The sequence below is a fragment of the Branchiostoma belcheri genome, unplaced genomic scaffold (genome assembly GCF_001625305.1).
Source record: "Branchiostoma belcheri isolate BF01 breed outbred unplaced genomic scaffold, Haploidv18h27 scaffold19, whole genome shotgun sequence".
Lineage (NCBI taxonomy): Eukaryota > Metazoa > Chordata > Leptocardii > Amphioxiformes > Branchiostomatidae > Branchiostoma > Branchiostoma belcheri.
The window spans coordinates 2,386,072-2,407,962 of NW_017803379.1; the positions used below are offsets into that span (position 1 = coordinate 2,386,072).

The 21,891-nt window shown below is 44.8% G+C and overlaps 1 protein-coding gene across 3 annotated transcripts in view; it reads left to right on the plus strand.

Annotated features, from left to right (window-relative positions):
• The window catches only part of LOC109467873 (protocadherin Fat 1-like), a 62,454-nt gene extending 41,272 nt beyond the window's left edge, over window positions 1-21,182 (plus strand). Inside the window, exons 12-28 of one of the 3 annotated variants that reach the window (XM_019765980.1) lie at window positions 2,670-2,891; window positions 3,299-4,237; window positions 4,352-4,566; window positions 4,684-4,831; window positions 4,956-6,031; window positions 6,542-6,695; window positions 7,001-7,234; window positions 8,149-8,535; window positions 10,306-10,520; window positions 10,828-10,965; window positions 11,151-11,294; window positions 12,324-13,485; window positions 13,758-13,918; window positions 14,074-15,487; window positions 15,788-15,931; window positions 17,878-17,966; window positions 19,030-19,129. In XM_019765980.1, coding sequence (XP_019621539.1) covers window positions 2,670-2,891; window positions 3,299-4,237; window positions 4,352-4,566; window positions 4,684-4,831; window positions 4,956-6,031; window positions 6,542-6,695; window positions 7,001-7,234; window positions 8,149-8,535; window positions 10,306-10,520; window positions 10,828-10,965; window positions 11,151-11,294; window positions 12,324-13,485; window positions 13,758-13,918; window positions 14,074-15,487; window positions 15,788-15,931; window positions 17,878-17,954 — 6,830 coding nt within the window. In that variant the 3' untranslated portion in view covers window positions 17,955-17,966; window positions 19,030-19,129. Of the gene's footprint in view, window positions 1-2,669; window positions 2,892-3,298; window positions 4,238-4,351; window positions 4,567-4,683; window positions 4,832-4,955; window positions 6,032-6,541; window positions 6,696-7,000; window positions 7,235-8,148; window positions 8,536-10,305; window positions 10,521-10,827; window positions 10,966-11,150; window positions 11,295-12,323; window positions 13,486-13,757; window positions 13,919-14,073; window positions 15,488-15,787; window positions 15,932-17,877; window positions 17,967-19,029 lie in introns of all 3 variants that reach the window. The other 2 variants (XM_019765978.1, XM_019765979.1) reach the window with 2 other exon arrangements.
• The last annotated feature ends 709 nt before the right edge of the window (window positions 21,183-21,891 follow it).

The window sequence follows — 21,891 nt, forward strand, 5'->3', positions numbered from 1 at the left end:
CAACAAGTGTTGTTTAAACCACTCTCAAGTCAGCTCTCTAGCTCTACGCACATCCCTATCAATTGGCAATGGCAGACTGATTAACCAACGTCCTTTTACAATTACAATATTGAGCAAGTCCCTAGATGGCATCCTGTAAAGAGCGAGTAGGTTAAGCCGTCCTCTCTCGATGTGCAGAGTGATCTTATCATGTCTTTGACGCAGCCAAAATTAAAATCATTAGAAATGTGTCCAGATGCCACCAGTCCAAAATGCATCACCAACATCTGCCAAAATTAGGTCCATAGATCGTGTGGGACACCTGCCCTGAGCGAACGTAGAAGTCCCGCGCTATAGATATGGACGTCGTGAATCGAATTACAATATTCATAAGTGGCCTTTACACAAATGTATCACAGGACCTGCCACGACGTGTTTCTTGGGTTACAGGCGGACACAGTGCTTTGATGATACGCCTCTTGGGAGATGTGTGATGATGAGCCGTAACATTCGGCCATAGTTGTACCAATGAACACGACTTTTCAGTCTCGAATCATCACCTGCCCTTGATTACCAACTTAAATGTCACCCGCAAAGGGCCAATAAGGACCAAAAGCAATTGAAAACCCAAAAATTGGCATTTTGTGCAGAATGCGGAAAGACAAAATGTGTTTGTGCATGGTATTTTCCCCTCTGTGGTGTTTGAAATTGTTCGGGTCAATTGACGGCTGTTTTATGGTGCAGAAAGTTTCAAGTGTGTTTTCTGGTATTGGGGCCTACAAACAGGGTATTAGCAGTGGACACATTTTCCCACAACATTCTGTCTGGGTGGTACCTCTGTAAGTAACCATTGCTTTCCACTGCATCTGCGGCTAGCTAATACACATCCTTTGATACAATAATAACATGCAATTCACCTTGGATGGGAACAGTGACAATTTGTCAGTTTCTGCAGCCCCCCACTTAACATACCAGCGTTCACCACACTCGTGTCCTCCTTTCCATGCCACTTGTTTTTCTGCAAAGCGGAGATCTGTACATAGATCTGGTGCAGCATGGTTGCAAACATCCTTTGATCAATTTATGGCTTTTCCTGCGCGGAGCTTAAAGCCCCATCGTACCGAACCACTGCCTCTTAAGCCTCCCCAGCACTTTGAAGATAACATGCAAAAACCAGCCGTAATCTGCACCACCCACCTGTTAGCCCACCTGGGGCGAAAGCCTATCTCCACAGAACCTTTGCTTCACTGAACCGCTCTTCCTACAGTAATGGCTACACCATCAAGTTGATTTTTGGTGCAGTCGTGACTGATTGCGATGCGTAGATCATTCAGAGTTTTCTAATAACATTTTGTTTAAAGCAGGATTTTTTCATTACCAAGTGTCAGTTGTGAAGGTGATCATATTCGTTACTGATCACAGATCTGTTGGTTGTGATTCTTGTGATTATATATCAGTATATGTCTTCTCATCTTCAACATTCATGATAACACTTAGTAGTATTTTCCACTTTGTTACCAGCCTGTGAAATATAAGTAGCAAATAAACATTATCAGTGGATAGAATTCAACCCCCCTTACCTTCTGAAGAAAAGCAACATTGCATTGATCAATAGGATATTAAATGAGGAAATAATATATGACCAAAGATCTCCTGCTATAATGCTTGTCTTGGAAAAATCTATATTTATGCATCAGTAACTCCACAAAAGTAATGTCTGCAGTTCAGTTAAGAACCATTAAGGGTTTCTTGTAATCTCTGATGGGATATTGTAATGTTCCGCTGTCAGAATGAAAAATATGGACCAATAGAGAACATTACAGAATTCCCTTCAAGTGTCTGCTTGGGGATTATGTTTGATGTACAATGCACATTTCCCAGTTGAAAGTTGTAACTTCTCAAAGGCATCTGAATGGAAAGGTATTTGGAATAAAGTCTTTATGCCCCAGACATGGAAAGATCCGTCAATAACCTCTGCACTTGAGGGTAACATTATAAGCTTTGTTCAATGCGCATCTGTTGCTCCCTTCACTTATCAGGCTTTCAGAAAGCCGGGCATTTGCTAGGTTATGAGGAAAAGCTTTCTGTATCACCTAAGGTCAGTGAAGGAGAAAGTTTAGCCATGATACGCTTGCACCTGATTAGAGGGCCTGTAATGGTCATGGATGCGGAAGGTAGGGATGATAAAAGGCAGTCTTATCTCCATCATTCATGTCTGCAAACTTTTAATGGAAGTAGAGCGGTACTTTGGAAACTTGGGTAAAGTGAAGGCTTCCTAGGAACACTAAAGTCAAGGCCTGATAATGCCTAATAACTGCCCTGAAGTGGGGGTTGTTTCAAGCTTCCATTTATGGTTATCAGAAAGTCTTACTGGTACTCTGCTGATCTGTAATTCTATTTGGTCTTGCTGTGTCCAATAATGATAGCTGTCAATTCTTTATTTCAGTTGGAAAAGCAAACACTAGTAGATCTAACGGTATCAGAGATCCAAAATATGAAATTGCAGATTTAATTTATATGACTCATCACGTTTATGGAAGACATTTGAAGGAGAAAAATCACAATGACAGAGAATTTATTTACCAGTAGCTCTTAAACACTAGAGGTTTATGAATGAAATGTCAAATGAATCACTGGGTAACACTTGAAAGCCTGTTGTGTAACCAAGTTTTCTTGCTGTCTGTACTCAGGCAACCCACCGCTGAGTGCCAGGATCGAAGTGCCTGTGACTGTGATGAACAAAGCCATGCCTGTGTTTGAGAAGCCGTTCTACGCAGTCAGCATCCCCGAGAACGTGCAGCTGCACACCCCTGTCATCAACATCAAGGCGGCCAGCCCTGATGGGCTCAAACTCATCTATTCTATAACCGACGGGGATCCCTTCAATCAATTCAACATCGATTTCGACACTGGTGAGTGCAGGCTTTCATGAGTAATGTACCTGCATTGATCATGCACATCGTTAGCTTTTCCTTCCTTTCAGTTGTTTTCCCACGTTTTGTGTATTGGAGAGATTGATTGTAGCAGTGAAGGTTAAAAGGTTATTTTACTCTCCAAGGTTCTTAAATACAGGTAACGACATAAGCAGATTCACAATTTTGTAAAAATTCTAAATACATCAGTTTGTGCATATTATTTTGCTGATAATATCATGTAGGGAGCTTCCATGTTGTATGATCATTATCCGACATGCATGAAAGTGATAAATACTGAATTATTGGTAGCATTTCTGACACAGCTTTGTTGTGTACTGTGACAGTTATACATATGCAACTTTTTTCTTCATTTCTCTGATGTTCCACCTTAATTTATCTTTTAGGAGTCATAAATGTCGTTGGCTCACTGGACTACGAAACCAAGCAAAACTTCCGCCTTACCGTCCGTGCGACTGACTCACGCAGCGGAGTCGATGCGGAGGTGGTGGTCGACATTACTGTCCAGGATATCAACGATGTCGCTCCCGTCTTCGAAAAGCCGTCCTACGAAGCCACCCTGTCTGAAGCTGCCGCAATCGGCACGACAGTGATCAAAGTCAGTGCCACCGACCTGGACTCTGGTGTGAACCAGCTCATGTATTACCAGATCCTGCAGGATGAAACCAACTCTACAGACTACTTCCACATCGACACCTCCAGCGGGCTGATCCTGACGGCACGTAACCTTGACCACGAGAAGGTTGCTAAGCACGATTTCACCGTACAGGTCTCAGATGGCGGCATGCCTTCACTCAGCAGTGAAGTCCATGTAACCGTCACTGTGCTGGACCTGAACGATAACGCTCCACAGTTTGACCAGCCGTCCTACGACTGCATGATCAGCGAGCTGGCCCCCAGAGGGCACTTTGTCACCAAAGTCTCGGCGTCGGACGCAGACAGCACCGACAACAACCGCCTGGTGTACGCCATCGTGTCCGGGAACGAGCAGATGAACTTTGTCATCGACCAGAAGACGGGCATCATCGCCATGTCCAACCTGAGGAAGCGAGAGCTGGACCCGACGTACACCCTCAACGTCTCTGTGTCGGACGGAGTCTTCACCAGTTCGGCCCGCGTGGCTGTGATGGTTCAGAGTGCCAACACCCACTCCCCCGTCTTCAGCCAGCTGAATTATGCTGTCTCCTTCGATGAAAACAATCCGAGAGGCACGTTTGTAGTCACGGTAACAGCAACAGATGAGGATGCAGGTCCATATGGAGACATCTCCTACTCCATTGCCAGCGAGAAGATCAGCCAGCTCTTTGAGATCGATGCTGATACAGGTAAGCTACTATGCAGATGTTCTTGAAATAAAAAGTCCTTGTCCAGCTTTCACTGTATACATCAGTTTTTATTCGATACCAAGTGTTTCATGATTCTTATTCCTTGTTTTAAAGGTAAAATGTACAGCAGGATGGAGTTAGATCGTGAGGATGAGAATCAGCGCATGATCATCGTCCCTGTGGTGGCCAGTGACCAGGGTGGGCGTGTGTCATTCTGTAACGTCACAGTCACCCTAACGGACAAGAACGACAACACGCCGCAGTTTGAGCTGGCTTCTTACCAAGCCAACATCCCCACAGATGCAGATGAAGGTGCTGAAGTCATCCAGGTAGGAGCTTGTATCATTTTCAGGTGTCTCTTGAAGTAGTAACAAACGCATCATAAACTACTTTCTATTATCTATTTCTTTGCATTTACAAAATTATCTCTTTTTTTTTCATCACAGGTCCATGCCATTGATCAAGATATTGGCACAAACTCTGACATTGCATACTCCCTCTACGATGATTCTGACACCACTGAGGTTGTGAAGTTGTTCAGAGTCCACTCCGAGACAGGCATAATCACTACAAGGCGGAAGCTAACTGGAAAAGGTGAGCACTAAACTAATTTGTTTTGAGATATAATGTACATGTAGTTTTCAAAATTTGGTTTTGCATAGGTTTGTCTGTGTAGAATGAGCTCTTACTGAAGACATTTGCATTTTTGTTGTCACAGAAGGAAAAGCCTTCCAGTTCTTTGTACAAGCCACCGACGGAGGCAACCCAACAATGACATCCAGCGCTCCTGTGGAAATCCTCATCCTCGGCCCAGACGACATCCCTCCCTACTTCGACCCAACAGTTCAGCATCTCTACTTTGTCAGTGAAGAGATGCCAGTTGACAGTGAGGTGGCCACCGTTGTCGCAGACACCAACGATACCGTGAAGTACAGCATTGTAGAAGCCGATGGACCCAATAGTAACAAGGATAACACTTTCAGAATCGATTCAGAGAACGGTGTCATCTATGTGAACAAGGAGCTGGACACGGAGACCACTGCATGGTACTCGTTAAAGGTTCAGGCAGAGACCCTAAGCTCACCTCCACTGTTAGCTTTTGCTGATGTCAGCATTCAGGTCAAAGATGCGAACGATAATAAACCCAAGTTCGATTCCAAGCCCTACAAGATCACTCTCCCAGAGAATGCTTCTGTTGGTACGAGCGTCATTCAAGTTCACGCCTTTGATCCAGACCAGGGAGCTAATGGAGAGATTGTCTACGGTTTTGCATCAGACTCCAATGCAGACGAGATGTCAGACTTCTTCACCATCGACAGTGAGTCTGGATGGGTCACCACGTTGGTTCCCCTCGACCGCGAGTTGATGTCGTCCTACGCTTTCGGCGTCACAGCAACAGACAAGGGCGAGCCCAAGCAGCTGAAGGACACCACCCTGGTACACGTCACAGTCGCAGATGTCAACGACTCACCCCCGACGTTCCGATCATCCACCTACCACGGCCAGGTGCGTGAGGATGCCCTCCCAGGCACCATTGTCATCACGGTCAGCACTCGAGATGCCGACATCGGCGACAACACCATTCCCACCTACTACATCACAGGCGGGGATCCCCAAGGACAGTTCAACATCGAGCGCAAGACTGGGAAGGTCTATGTGAACGGGCCGCTGGATCGGGAGACCAAACAGCTGTACGTGTTGAACATCACAGCCACCGACGGAGCCTTCACAGCGATGGCAACAGTCAACATCGATGTTCAGGATGTCAACGACAACAGCCCCATCTGTGAACAGGTATGGTGTTTACCCAAAGTTACAGCTGAACTGCTGAATTTTTGTTTGGCCTTTTCAGATCATTCGTCAAATTGTATGGCTTTCTGAAACCTCAACACAATGCTTTTATTTTTATAAACACAAAGCCCTCCAACAGACTCAGTCCTGGATACCAGGTTAAGAAGGTACTAAGGGTCGTGTTTGCCTCTTGTTGGCTTCTCCGATCAATTCTTTTATAGCTAGTTCTCATGACTCGTTATTCTAACAGCTGTACCATTTACCCAATCCTCATGCATAGCCAATAAACGTATGGACACTGCCTCAGGTTTGTATGAATGGGATCCTTTGTGATATGACAATCTGTGAAACGTGGTGTCACTGTGGATGGTATGGCTGTGTCCTGGTCTGTTGTTAGTAATGGTAGCATCAACAGCAAAAGATGGATGTCAAGTGTTGACTGATTTGTAGCTAGGTCAATTTGGTTACCTGTAGTCTGTCCAGGGTCTCATTTCTTCAACCTTTGCTCTTCAGTCAAGGTACACAGCCAGTATCTCAGAAGACATCACACCGCAGACGTTTGTGATGGAAGTGCTGGCACGTGATCCAGACCAGGGGATCCACTCACAGATCACATACTCTCTGAATGGTACCGGTGCAGACAAATTCCTCTTGGACAAGGATACAGGTAGGAAACAAAAACTGCAAAGTGTGATACATGCACTTACCTCTTAGCTTCCTTGTGCAAACCACAAGGAGGAAATACAGTGAAAACAGGTTTCAAGCTTGTTTCATATGCCATCTGAATGATAATATGAGCAATCACTGTTTTTTTTACATCATGTTCATGTGCATGCAAATTACTATTATCAAATGTTACCCCCATTTTGCCTACCACTTGCTGGCCGTGACGTCACGGTGAGAGAAGACATTTGAAGTTTAGGTTCTTAAGATGTTGAGAAAAGAAAAAGTGAGACATTCCCTGCCCCACAGGTGTCCTGATGACGGGAGCGCCGCTGGACCGTGAGGAGACACCCGTCTACACGCTGGGCGTCCTTGCCAAGGACGGTGGCGGGAAGTCCTGCTTCACGGAACTCACCATCAACCTGATCGACGTGAACGACAACCCGCCCAAGTTCGAAAAGCAGCAGTACCTGGTCCCCGTGTACGAGAACACGGCTGTGGGCACGTTGTTGACAAGGGTACAAGCCACCGACCCTGACATGGGTATGTATGCCTGCCAACGTGATTCTCATCAAAGTCTGATTACAGGAAGTTGAGAAAACAGGAATGCTGAGTGTTTCTGCTCAGAAACCAGGCAAAAGAAAGTTCATTAGGAACAAGAAAATGTCACACAGATGGAACTAATATCAGGGTTCTCACCAGGATTTTTTCACAGCGTAGGGGTCGGGTATAGGAGGGCAACTTTCTGCGGCGCGAGTCGCGCATTGAGTCCCAAAAAGAAGGGGTCTGATATTTTCCCTGAAAAATTTTGAAACTCATAACCCCTTGAGACACTTTTTCTTGCTTACTGGGGGACAGATTTTGTTTTCCCTTTGTTATAGCTTCATTCCAAAGTTACATTTTCATTTTTTAAAAGATTTATGAAGCTTCTGCACCAAAAAAACACCCCTACTCTGGTTGAAAGACAGTGTAGGGGGCTAAATTACAGCGTAGGGGGTCCAAGTCACAGCTTAGGGGGCCCCTACGCTCAAACAGCCTGGTGAGAACTATGAATATAATCGCTTTGCATGCCGTTCAATGCACGTCTTATAGTAGTATGGCAGCACTAGAGTAGATAGTTTGGTTGATATCAATCAACAGCGCATGTTTAACATTATTAACCAGGTTTTGTTTTTCTACTGCTGACTCCCACTCAGGAATGCAAGACGTTAGTGGAATAAGTATGTTATTATTTTGTGTGACCCTTCTAACCAGTGTGTCTAACTGTCCTGAAAGTGGTGTGGACGTGTGTTAAGCATGTAGCCGTACATGTTTGTATGTTTAGAGGTGTTGTGCTGTGAACAGTATCTGTGTGTAATGTATTGTTTGTACATAGAATTATAGTCTCATATTACAGAATTGTTATCTGTCGTTTTTGCTATGGGATGGTAATCTTTGGCCTTTTTTTTGGGTTCCAGGTTTGAACCGAAAGGTGATGTACTCCTTCGTGGACTCGGCCAGTGGTCAGTTCCAAGTGGACGAAAACTCAGGCATTGTGAGTCTGGCCCGGACGCTGGACCGCGAGGCACAAGCGTCCTTTAACCTGACCATCCGTGCGACAGACGAGGGAGCGCCGCGTCGCTCCTCCACTTCCTTCCTCATCATCTCCGTCCTGGACATCAATGACAACCCGCCAGAGTTTGAGTTTGCGGAATACGCCAAGAACGTGTCGGAGAGCACTCCGTCAGGGACCCAGATCTTAAGCGTGTATGCGGTGTCGAAAGACGTAGGGCCCAACGCGGAGATCACGTATGAGATCATTAGCGGTAACGAGCACGGCAAATTTGAAATCGACAAGAAAACAGGTGACCATCTTGGTGTTGACTGGCTTTGTCCTACAGTGAGCCTTGCAAAGTGATGACCTTCAGCATGACCTTGTTCTCTTACCCAGGCCTATAGTTAGCTCTTATGTTCAACACCGACACTGCATGAACAGATTCAAACAACCCCACTCATTACCACTATGCATGATCTGGTAATCTTGATGTCTTCTGTTACCTGTCAGGAATATGTTGTTTTTTTTAAAGATTTTTTAAAAGTCGTATGTGGTCTAATGCACTATTTTATAGGGTTGCACAAGTTAGTTTTTTTACTTGCTTGCATGAACCACAAATTTTAGATACAACAGAAGCTGAATCATTTGCAGAAGACTAGGCACCTGTTCTATATTATTTATAGTGCTCCTGGCCGTAAGAGAACAAGTGTGTTTGCCTGCTACCCCATCACTTTGTATGGTTCATGTCGGTGTGAGAAAACCGCTTGTGATCGCGTGCACTCCGCCGGTACTGAGACCCCATCCTATGTGGGCTCCAACCGGCGAACTAACAGCTTGCAGATCCTTGTCTGTGGTCCTAACATTTAAGTCCTCTCACACTGTAATATTGTATTAGCCTCACCACAATGTATTGATTGATATTATTATCATGCATGGTATGATCATAACTGCTTGTCAAGAAATGTTATATAATCCAGCAGATCATTCAATTCATTATCACAATTCCCAGTGCACTGATTTGCTAACATGATTATAACAAGCTTAAGCTAACAAAATTCATCATTAAGTCAAATTCCACACACCTACTTTCCATACAAGCTGACACTTTCTGTTTGAAGCATGCGTCTGTCGTCTACTTTCTTTCTTTTTCTTCCCACTTGACTTTTACAGTTCTGTTGTTGTGTACAGTCATATAGGTTGACAGTACTTCATCCTATAGGTGGATAGAGCTGGAATGCATTAGTCTTATAATTTTTGTCCCATACGTCAGAATGATAATAGTGTTATTTATGTAGTGCATGCTGACTTATCATAGCATTAGGTATTACCAGACAAGGCCCTGTTTGCTGCTGAAGTTCACATTGAGTGGTCATGTGTGATGGGGTCTTGTGCTGCTGGATAATTGTACGATGCCCTTTGCTTGAAGATCCCACCCAATTCCAATTACGTCGGCAAGCTTCTTTAAAAGAAGTTATTATAACTTGCTGGCCATGAATGACTGCATCGCTGTGGGCTCAAAGACAGCTCTCAACTCTGAACATCCCTCTCCTATGCTTCATTAGACTCTTACAAAGAAGGCTGGTCATGATTCCGTGAAATGAATGGTAGTCTGTGAAGGGCTTTTTGTTTCCCTGTAAAGATATGTCAGGCATCCTACTCAAGTTCTGCTTGTTCCCATACTTACATGTGGTCGCCAAAGTTCACTGAAGGGTTAACAAGTTAGGGAGGCTCATAGATAATTGAGAGGAACAAAGGGGACTAAGTTTTGATCACAGCTTGTGTTCAGAAGCAAGGCACTTAGTCAGCCAAACTCCCTAAGAGCTTTCTTTAGTTAGAATATCTCGGCCATGTGTGTAGGGAGTCTGCAGTAATTGTCTTGAATCCCTCCAGATCAGTCCCTTGGTGTTACACACTAATGGCAACATGTAACTTTGTCTCCCATGCTTACTAGGAAGGAAGTAAGGACAAGTCTTTCCAACCTGTGATTCTTCATTCTGTTCAGCACTTTCTTTTTCTTATCCTGTGACTAGCAAAACACAAGTTAAAGCTGACCATTTCTTGACTCTGCTTCAATCTGCAGGAAAGATCTCGATCGTGAAGACTCTGGATTACGAGGCGTCGCAAGGCTACTACCTGACGGTGAAGGCGAGCGACGGCGGCATGCCCACACTCAGCGACATTACAACCGTTAGCATCAACGTCACTGATGTCAACGACAATGCTCCTGAGTTCAGCATGAAAATGTACAGCGCTTCTATCAGTGAAGATGCCCACACGGGAGACAGTGTTATCCAGGTAAGATACTCAATAAGAAATCAGATCCGGTACATAGACATGTCGATGAAGGTTAGACATCCAGGTAATGAGATACACAAGGAAATTGTTCTTCAAGCAACTAGATAGATTTTGAAAACTGTCAGATGTTTCAAGAAGCAGCAACTGCTTTTCATCAGTCATTGACGAAAAGTAGTCGATGCTACTTAAAACGTCTTCCAAGTGGATGCTGTTGATCCAAGTTGTTTGAGTTTCCTTGTGCAGTACATGGACACAATTTGAAAGAAAGTAACTTTTGCCAATTGAATAACTATATATTCTCTCACAGGTGATGGCTACAGACAGAGACAGTGCACCGAATGCCCAAGTGACCTACACCATTGTCCGCGGTGATCCCAAGGGCCAGTTTGACATCGCACCCAAGCTTGGCATTATTACTGTCAGAGGAGCTCTGGACAGGGAGGAGGTACATATCATTAACATACTTCATGAAGTGGATCGAGATTTCAAATTGTAAAACAAAGACAGAATGCAGCTGTAGGACATTTTATGACTGCAGATGCTGAACACAAGAGAGAGAGGTTGAGTGAATGTGTGCTAGCTCTGCAACTTTGTTCTGGACTTGGCTAAGACAAATCTTTGTTGTTCCAGGTTCAGGCTTACTCGCTCACAGTACGTGCAAAGGACAGCGGCACCCCTGTAAACGCCACTGAAGTGGTGGTAAATGTTGACATCTTGGACATCAATGACAGCCCACCACAGTTTGCACAGGGCAACTACAGTGTATTTGTGCAGGTTAGTAGCAAACATAACAGGATACATTTTCAGCTCTTCACAACACCTACACACCTATTCCTCATGTCCATCATTGTGCTTGTGTTGTTTTTACTACTTTCTGTCCACGCGAAAGCTGAATATCATGTTTACTCTCGAGCTTTCTCCAACGTTTTTTGTGTGAATCATTATATTTTGTAATTCTTTGTTATCGTTTGTGACCATCATCAACTTGTCTGCTTTACTGTGTCTCTGTGTCTGCTTTAAAATCTTTGCTGTCTTGTTTCAGAGAAAGACCTTGTTTTTATCCATGCTTCTCTCAAGCTTTTCTCTTCACTTTTCTGATGCCTCTTTGTTCTGCCCCCTCAAAAGCCTTTGTAAAAAAATATTCATCATATTTAGATATTTTCTTTTGAGTTTGGATTCCCTTCAACTTGAAGTGCAGAACAGACAGGAACATGCCCCATGTGATTTCTTACAACTCATGCACCCATTCCTTCTTCACTTTCCCTGTCCCTGTGCCATGGACAGACCTGTGCTAAGGGATTGCAGTGCCAGTTCCCCCAGGGTGGAATGGTTAGTAAGGGAATAATAGACGTGTGACTAAATGTAGCCACAGATCGTCACCTACACAACAAAACTAAGGGAAGGGTCAGATGGTGCATGGTAGAGGGATGTTTACCTGCACAGGAGGCTCTGTCATCATAGGTCTGACATTTTGTTGGAGTGAGTCCTGCTATGTGAGATTAGGATGTGCTACTGCATGTGATTTGGATTTGCATGTCACTCAGTTGGCTGGCAACTTATCACTGCAGTGTATCACCTCACCAGAACCACTTTGGTCATTATTAGATTCAGTTGAAAGACAGGAGCAAGTTGAAAACAAACATGCACTGTACTGGCACCTTGGACTTGCAAGACTTGACAGCATAGTGTATGGAAATTTTACAGATGTAGGCTAGGACTGAATGATAGGTTTGAATTACAGGTAATATATTGGATATTCATAATGCCACGTTATTCATGACACATTTTTGTCATTGTTTGCAGGAGAGCAAGCCTATCGGTACAAGCATCCTCATGTTCACTGTCAAAGACTTTGATGCCCCCCAGAACGGACCCCCGTACACCTTCAGCATCATCAGTGGTAACCAAGGCAACGAGTTCCACATCGACCGCAGTGGCATCCTTCGCACATCGGTTGTCTTTCAGTCGGACATGCGGCGTACATACAACCTGCAGGTCAGGGTGGCGGACGCAGGAACGCCATCTCTGTACGGTTACACCAACGTGGTGGTGGAGGTGATCGAGGAGAGTATGTACCCGCCAGTCGTGACTGGCCACCAGATCTCCATCAGCTCCTTCCAGGATAACTTCCCCGGAGGCGTCATCGGCAAGCTCCACGCCACCGACAACGACATGTACGACAAACTCACCTACAGCCTGGTCTCCAACAACAAGCGGCTGTTCGGCGTGAACCCCAACGACGGAAAAATCATCGCCCAGCCCGGGTTGGATGTCGGCGAATACACTCTCAACATCAGCGTCAGCGACGGCAAGTTCATCACGGCTGGAGAGGTCAGCGTGACAGTGAAACTTGTGACCGACGAAATGCTTCGGAACAGCGTGACGATAAGGTTCGCCAACATCCAACCCGAGGAGTTCCTGTCCTCGTACCAGAAGGAGTTCTTCCGCACGCTGCGCAGGCTGCTCAAGGTGAAGAACAAGAACATCATAGTTGTCAGCATGCAGCCTCTCGACGGCAACCTAGATGTTCTCTTCTGTATCGAAACCACAACTAAAGGCTCGCAGAAGGAAGACTACTACAAAGCCACAGCCTTGAGGCGCGAACTCAACCAGACGGTGATGGACATTCAGCAGAACGTCGGCCTTATGGTACTCCAGATCATCAGCGACTCCTGCTCGCATAACAAGTGCCCTGAGGGAGCTTGTCGAGACATCCTGAATTTGGACATCCACGCCATCGCCGCCATTAGTACAGCGAAGATCAGCTTCGTGTCGCCGCGCCACATGAGGGACTACGAGTGCAAGTGTCCTGGCGGGTTGATCGGGAAGGACTGTAACCCATGTAACAGCAACCCCTGCCCGAGGTATAAGATGTGCCTGCAAGATCCCAAGTCCATCGAGGGTTACGAGTGCGTCTGCCCTGACGGCACCTCGCCACCAAACTGCAACCAGCTGCCGTTTGATGGTAAGTTTCTGTAGATGTTTTTGGCTTTCTAAAGTGCCAAGTCATAGCAAACACATAAAAATGGTTCATAATACTTTCACTAGTGATTGTACAACTGTGTGACCCAAGGGCTACAGAAACAGAGATGGGCACAGATCTATGCACCACAGGTGCTGGAAGGATATTAACTTAAGTTTTAACTTAATAGTATATTGATGTATATGTGTCTTTATGATTTAAACTTGTAGAATTGAAATCTCAAGTCTCACTTTTATTCTCGTTTCCTCTCACAGACAAGGGCCCGATGACATTCGGCGGGAACAGCTACATCAGGTACACCCTGGCCAACAGTGTGGACCAGATGTCCACCCACTTGTCCCTGGCTATTCTTCCCAGAAGTCCCAATGGAAAGATCATGTATGCTCGGGGAGAGTATGACTACAGTATTCTTGAGGTATGTTTATGATCTATTTCAGAAAGATTCATAGTTCTTTGTACAGTATAAAGTATAATCTGAGAAAAGTTTATGGTGCTGTGATGGCATGACTGATGAAAATCAAATGAAAATGGAGCTGCACAAAATGATGGTTTGTTTTGTTTTTGTTCCAGTTGATCAATGGGTATCTGCAGTACAGGTTCAACTGTGGCAGTGGTGAAGGCAAGGTCACCATGGAATTTGGCAGCGGGTCGGAGGTCACTGATGGCAAGTGGCACTATGTCGAGGTTTCTCGCAACGGCGCTTACGCCGAACTGAAACTTGATCACAAGTACATAGCAAGAGGCAGTGCTGCTGGCGAGAACAAAATTCTTAACCTGGATGACAACGATATCTACTTTGGTGCAGAGGTGTCCAACGGTCGTCGGAAGAAGCGTGCAGCAGTTGTGAGCAACGGATACCTTGGCTGTATGGACGACATGATGTTGAATGGGGAAAGGTTGCCACGTGCAGGGGCAAACAGAGTCGCAACTCTGAGGGACATGACTGACGTTGATTTTAATTGTAATGACGGGATGGAGACTCTTGGCGTGTGCGGTAGCAACCCGTGCATGAATGGTGGGAGTTGTGCAGTGGTTAGTCCGTCCAATAGGTACATCTGCAACTGTCTTCCACGATTCAGTGGCGACAACTGCCAGATCGACACTCAACCATGCAACTCCAACCCATGTAAGAACGGGGCCCGCTGTAAGAACTTGTTGAACGACTTCGAGTGTGCGTGCCCACGAGAATGGTACGGCAAGCGTTGCGAACACTCTACCTCATGTAACTGCTTCAACGGGGCGACCTGCTCGGACACACCAAGCGGCAAGACCTGCAACTGCCCGGAAAACTTCACGGGCGAGAAATGCCAGGAGGACGTCAACGAGTGTTCGCGGAACCCGTGCCAAAATGGTGCCACTTGCCACAACACCGAGGGGTCCTATTTCTGCAACTGCACTGCTAACACCAACGGCCTTCACTGTGAGAACATCATTGAGATGATCATGCCCAAGATTGAGTCCAACAGCATCAACATCGGCCTGGAGGAGATAATCGGCATCATCTGCTGCATCATCTTCCTCCTTCTGCTCGTCATCATCTTCGTCATGGTGCGCAGGTGCAGGCAGAGGAGGAAGCGCAACCCTCACATGAGCGACATCGTCGCCACCGGCGGCGACCCAAACGGGATAATGATGACCGAAAAAAGAGATGACTTCCACCGCGACGCCAAGATGGTACACATCGACACCAACCTGGACGACTACAGGCCGCCGCTGCCGGCCAGACCCATCTCCTACACACCTAGCCTTTGTGGGAACTCACTGAACAATCTGAGTGACGGGGCGATGGGCGCTGAGGTGGAGCCCGTCTTCTCCTCGAGCACAGACATGCTCGCCGTCAGAAATAAGAACCCTGCCATCGTGTGCAGCGTCGCGCCAACGTTACCGCCACCACCGCCTTCCAACTCAGCATCAGACAGTGACTCCATTCAAAAGCCAGCTTGGGAGTTTGAGTGTCCCAACGTTGTTGAAGGATATGTAGAAAGTAAGTAACAACCTGTATGTGAACACCTCACTGTCGTCACCTCATGTCATATACACCTGTCCTGTGCACCTTTGTCTTGTATCCAAAAGCAGGAGTACCTTTAAAATGTGAGTAGGACTAGACTGGAAAATTTTAGCACTTCTAGTAGGTGTTAGCACGAGGCACTCACACTCAGACAAGGTGTAGGTGGAAGCCGAAAGCAAGCCGTAGTCTTAGCTACTACTAACACTGCAGTTGTGGTAGCACGGAAAAAGACGATAAGAGGGCGGCACATTTTTGAGTGTACTCCTCCTTTTGCAGGTAAAGTGAATGATGCGGATGCAGTGATGAACAACATAGCAAATGATGAGATGCAGGTCTACAGGAATGAAGGAGGCAGTATGACTGACATGGTCTCCCTAAGTTCACTGCCCTCTGAATCATGTGATGAGGATAATATGCCAGGTACGTCCTAGGGGAGGCCGTCGGTGGAGCCTTCTCGGTAGCAGGGGGAGAACCACTTCTTCTGTGTAGTCTGAGCACTCTTCAAGACTAATAATCCATTTCACTTGTTCATCACTGTTCATCACTGCACGATGTGTGTGTCATGCAAACTATCTTCATATCTCTCTCTTAAATCATTTTTGAGGTGTATGTTGTTATCTACTATCTTTATCTACTATGGTGAAACTCTTGATGTGTATCTAATACTTTGGTGATACATGTAGTTATATATCTGATTGTCATGTCATGCCATCCTCCATGCCTGACTACCCTGTATTCTTCCCTCTCCATCGACAACCCTAACTACCCTTGCTATCTTCTTTAACTAGTTCGTGAATGAAGTAACGTCATAGGCAAAGGAATGTTAGAGGAAGAAGAGTCCGTGTGTTTACCTTTCTACCAATCGTTTGACATGTATGGAGTCAAATTAACGTAACATGACATAAAGGTTAAGAAGTATGTAATTGTTGCCTGATGTTAGACATTATTTTGACTTGTCTTTCTTGTACTACTTGAAAAGGACAGCTGTAAGTACAAACAGGCAACTAACCGATCATTCCCTCTCTCCATTCCACCCTCCGCTGTTTGCCCCCACTGCCCAGATAACTTCAACAATCTTGACAAACCTGGAGGTACTGCTATAGTTTTAGTGTTGCTCTCCTTATGGTTATCCTTCCAGTCCAACCCAGGCAAAAACAGAGGCCACCTTTTCTTTTTTTTATTTCTCTTTTTTAGGACCAAAAAATTGCTGCTTTCTGGCTCAATGTTTATGTGTTTGGGCGTGTCTGGGCTTTGCAATGGAGCCTCAGTTTTGCCTGTCTAAGTGTAGTAAGACTGAAGAAAAGAAAGTTGACTGTCCTGCTAAGCCTACCACCTTTCACTCCTTTCTCTCCTCCCGCCTCTCTTGTGCACATCTGTAGGCAGAAAGCATGCAAAGTTGAAAACGTTCCAATCGGGATATACGTAAGTATGTGCACAAATTCCATCGAGGAGTTAAAGTTTGGCCCCAGGCCTCCATGAATGATCCCACATTCTCATGCATACAAAACTTGTTGTCACTTTACAGTGTGATGTGTCTCTTGAGATTTCTTGACGTTTGCGACTGTACCCATCCAAGCTTGTATCTCTCTCTCACTACAGAGGAGAAGAAATCGTACTATAAAAAATTCAGCTTGTACGGTATGGTTACAGAAGAGGACTCACCACTTCATTCGGTGGTTTAGATGTATGTCCCACCTTTTGCTTCTTCCAGAATATCAAATTTTTCGTTGGTTTCTGTACCTCTTTTTTTAACCAGAAAAAAGGAGTAGCAAAGTAAAAAAAAAGCTGGATTTTAACTCCTTCGTGGAACTTGCGTATGTACTGTGGCTTACTGTTTTGTGTCTTTAAGTAGTTCTCAGTGTGTGGAAGTTCAACCATACCCATGCACTGTGGACTGAAAGGTATTGTGTATCGTGGCAACTCTAATGCACGCTGGCAATGCAACAATTTGCTGCAAGTGAAAAACCTTAGTACTACACATTACCTGTATTTAATGCATGACAGAATGATACACAATGATGAAAACCGAATAACGCAACGCTGAAAACGAATATTTCCAGTAGAGTTATACTTGTCTATTTTGGACGACTTTGTCTTTTTCTCCTGTCTCTTTACTGACTTTTCTGGTCACAATTCTTCCCCCATTCTGTGTTCAAGATGTCTACTAATAAACCCTCTTTCACTGTCCTTTCACATGCTGTCCGTATATGTAGAAAAAGTCAACAACTTACAGCAAGCCAAAGGTATCTTTACAGTCATTTGCAGTAACATTTTATATATATATATAGCAATGTTATGGAATCTTTACATTGGTATAGAGAGCTTCTTGTGTGTAATTATTATGTTTCACACTTTCATGCCTATAGACTATGATGTACATGTGTACGAGACGGATGGGAAACATGCGGATATGTTTAGAAGGCAGCTATACAGATTGATCTAGACACACCGGCAGGTAGAGTACAGTTCACCCAGCAGTGTTCATTATGGGTGAGGGGGAGGCTTCCTCAGACCTGTTAAGGCTGCCATAATTTTGCACACAAATCACTCACAAACACTACTAGAAAGGTCACATACAGTCATTTTAAGGAAGTTACTTTAATAAAGACATACACAACATGAGCAGAAATCCTTGACAGGTCTGTAATTCTAAGGCTGGGTGGCACTGGCTTATCAATACCTTCTCCTTACGCTGTCTGTGGTGATTGGCATACTCTTTGGGAGCAAGGTTACCTGGCTGCTTCTCTGGGTTTTCTTTTTACTCCACTGGTGGTTGTCAAGGCACTCCTCACTATCTTCTTTGATAAATCAGCATAAGCAAGTTGAAAAGGTGATTGATTAGGATGGATTGTGGAGTAGGTTATTGAAACTATTTTCTGCATCAAGGAGGAAAAAAATTCTTGTAACTACTTGAATTTTCTATAAATTGTAATTACAAGTAGCTGGAAAGCAGCCAAAATTACCATCCAAAATAAGCCCATAAGTGCCTGCTGTGTGTGTGGGTAGACTGAAGCGTGGCCCCACATTGAACCCTACTTCACTTTACCTGTCTTGGGCGCTGCATGAGTGCTGAAGGCATGCTCCCCTTCATACACTTTATAAATCATTGGGTCCCAGGAGGAACCCAAACAATTTCCTGTGCCATATCGCCAATGGATGTAATAAAGCCCCCAGTGTGTAGTTGGGAAAACCACTCTCCTAAATTGAGCTTGGCTGGGGCGAAATTGCGTTCAGGTTTTTAGAAGACGTGCTTCTTGTCTGGGCCACAGGTTCCTCTGGAACATATTGATTTTTTTGTGTCAGCCTCAGCCTCTCCTTGGAACATGGCAAATATGTCTAGACATGACATCTGCATAACACACTGTCAAGTAATCTAGCTCAGGCGAAATGGTAGACACCAGGTCTGCAAAATGCCTCTTCCTTTGCAGCTCATTGCATAGGGTGATGTATAAGAGACAACTTTTTCTGGAATGTTAATAATTGTAATGTCTAACCATTGTTCCCCCCTCCTCTTCCAGGGTACCACTGGGACTGTTCTGATTGGATGCCCAGCAGTAACCTGCCCAATATCACAGAAGTGCCAATGTGTGAGATGCCAGACTCCTCCTCCTCCTCCAACAACCACAGCCTTCCCCACCAGCCACACCCCCACAACCTCCAGTACGACCCCAACGTCTACAGCGACGGTTACCAAGGCGACCCCAGCGACTACACCGACCACGAGTACGTCACCCAGTATCCGGACGATGAGTATGGCGCCGGGGAGAGCGACTTCCCTCCGCCGCCGCCAGATGAAAGCTATCTACAGTACCCCGACGACTATCAGGACGGGTTTGCGCCGATCCAGCCTCCCTCCAACATGCCCGTCCCCGAAGGCGACCACATGTACCGACCGCAGCACTACCACCCCAACCAGTACCTCCCCGCACACCACCTCTCCGACGACCAGCTGCCCATGACGGAGCAGGAAGAGCACGATTACGTCTACCCGCCCAGCTACCAGGAATCCATGAGCCAGCTGCCGCCCGGGTACGAGGATTACGGCAACGGGAGCGAGTATAACGCGGACTATGAACAATCCAACATCGACGACGTTTCAGTCTCCATGTACACCACGTCCAACGCGTCCGTGTCGGACCTATCCGGGGCTGACATGGACGAGAGCGAGGTGGCGTTGAGCGACTACGAGAGCGGCGGGGAGGGAGACAACGAGGGAAGCCAGGGTAACCCACGAAGCATGCCCCAAAACGACTTGCACACGGAAGTCTGACACTCACAGAAAGTTGCTTAGCTACACCAGACTGGTGTATCATGGTGTAAATGTAGCTTTGGACAAGTGCCTGTACTGTATATTTGTAGTTTGTGATTAAATAATGTATGTACAGTTTTTGGACTTCAAAAGTCACCTATAATGTGTAAAGATGCTGAAGAGATGGTAGTGATGTTTCTTCAGCAGTCCGTATTTTCTTATGGCAATCATATCATATAAAGACTTTTAGGAAAATCCAGCATTTGAAAAAATATGTGTACGTACCAATGTTTTACTAGAAAGTTGTACCAAAGATTTCCTTGTAGTGGAATGGTAGTTTGATTGATTGTGAGTCAGAAAATAAGAAGTTTTAAGATGTCTCTTACAAGGAAGCCTTCATTAACCGAGGTACACAAAACTATTTAAATAAATAATGCGGCTTTACTGTTGGTATTGTAGATTGTAAGTAGACGCAATTTGTTCCCAGTCTGCCAACAGACTAGACAGTGAACAGTGTAACAAGTATTGTTTCTTATCTGTGTTCGTAAGTTGGACAAGTTGTTCTCTCCAGTTGGTCGGGTGCTTTTACTAGATAGTCGACACCCCCAGCTCTTTATATGGTGCTGCATTTCAGTATTGTAATGTTGATTGTGAGCTCTCGAACCACCAGCTTCCCCAAGGTCTGGACTGTACGAAATCATTCTATTTTCAGCAATAAATATTTTATACCATTGATGGGAAACGAGACATCCTACGTAGCCCAGCTTTGTAAAGTGACGTACATGTAGTTAATTTGAAGTAGTTTTTAGACTGTGTGCAGCTTTTATATGATTTTTATGTTGTTGTCCCTTTTGTGTTTGCATCGTTTAAAGTCAACACAGTGGAGGTGCTTTGAGGCCTCTGGAGGGATGTGCAAGTTGTTGGCAATGATTTGGATTTTGAGTTGCAAGATTGAATGTTGGCAGAATTTTTTCTCCTTCCAAGTGAAGATGAGTGTTATCAAATGGTTATGATGTGTATATTTTTCCACATTTTGGAATGGTAAAAAAAACTACATCCATCCATAGAACATAGTACTACTTGTATCATAAACTCTGGCTTCTTTACAGTCTGCTCTCTTTTATCATATTGCCAAATGTAACTAGTATTGCTTGCAGAGAAACCTTCAAATTAGAATCCGCTGTCCATTTTCGTAGTAATTTACAAATGAAGTCACAAATTTTGATGTATATTTTGTCCTGAAAACCACAAGTGTAGTTCTCACTGTAAAATACTGGTCCTGGCTGAGTTTTCCTGGAGGTCATTTCGATGTAAGTGACTTGTAAGAAGGGCAGAACACACTATTTGTAAATTCAAAATAAAACATCTTCAGATCAGAGTATTACGACTTTTGTATTTTCTACATTAAAACTGTTGAAAAGATGTGTTCATCTCTCCCCTGTACTGTGTTGTCCTTTTGTTGTGTGTCTATCAATAATTTTGATGGATAAATGATATACACATCTTATAAACATCGCCTTTTGGATAGGGGAGCTAATGAAAAATTTGAGCTTCTGGGTTCAAGTTCATTCTGATTATAAAAGCAACCTACATGTACAGGTACTTACAATGCCGGCAGATATGCAAGCAGATGTTGGGAGGCAAAATTGAAATATTTACCTAGCTGGCCTTTCTGTTACAAACCACCTCCCTGTTCTAATGACAGGAACGGGAGCCTAGGACTTGAATGTGATCTAGTAAAGGGAAACATGATTTAGCCTCCCAACATCTGCTTGGAGGTAAGAGAACCAAGGTTGAACATGGTGGGGATAAAAGGTGTAACAACAGTCACTTTTGAGCAGAGGAGAGCACATCAAGGTTATTCCATAGGATAGTGGTAATGTGGAGTATCAGACATGACTTGGTAAACTGTCTCATAAGTCACACAGATATGCCTGTCTGTCTCCATACTGAAACAACAATATACAGCAGTTGAAGAGACTCATATTTACAACATAAACAAGTGTTCTTAGGCGACAATTCTCCGTGAAGTTTTATATTTTGCAGATTGAGAACAGTATAGAGTATGTAAAAAGTGTGTGATCACTTTATTTAACAACTGGTAACAACGTATCGTAAAAATGGCTAAATC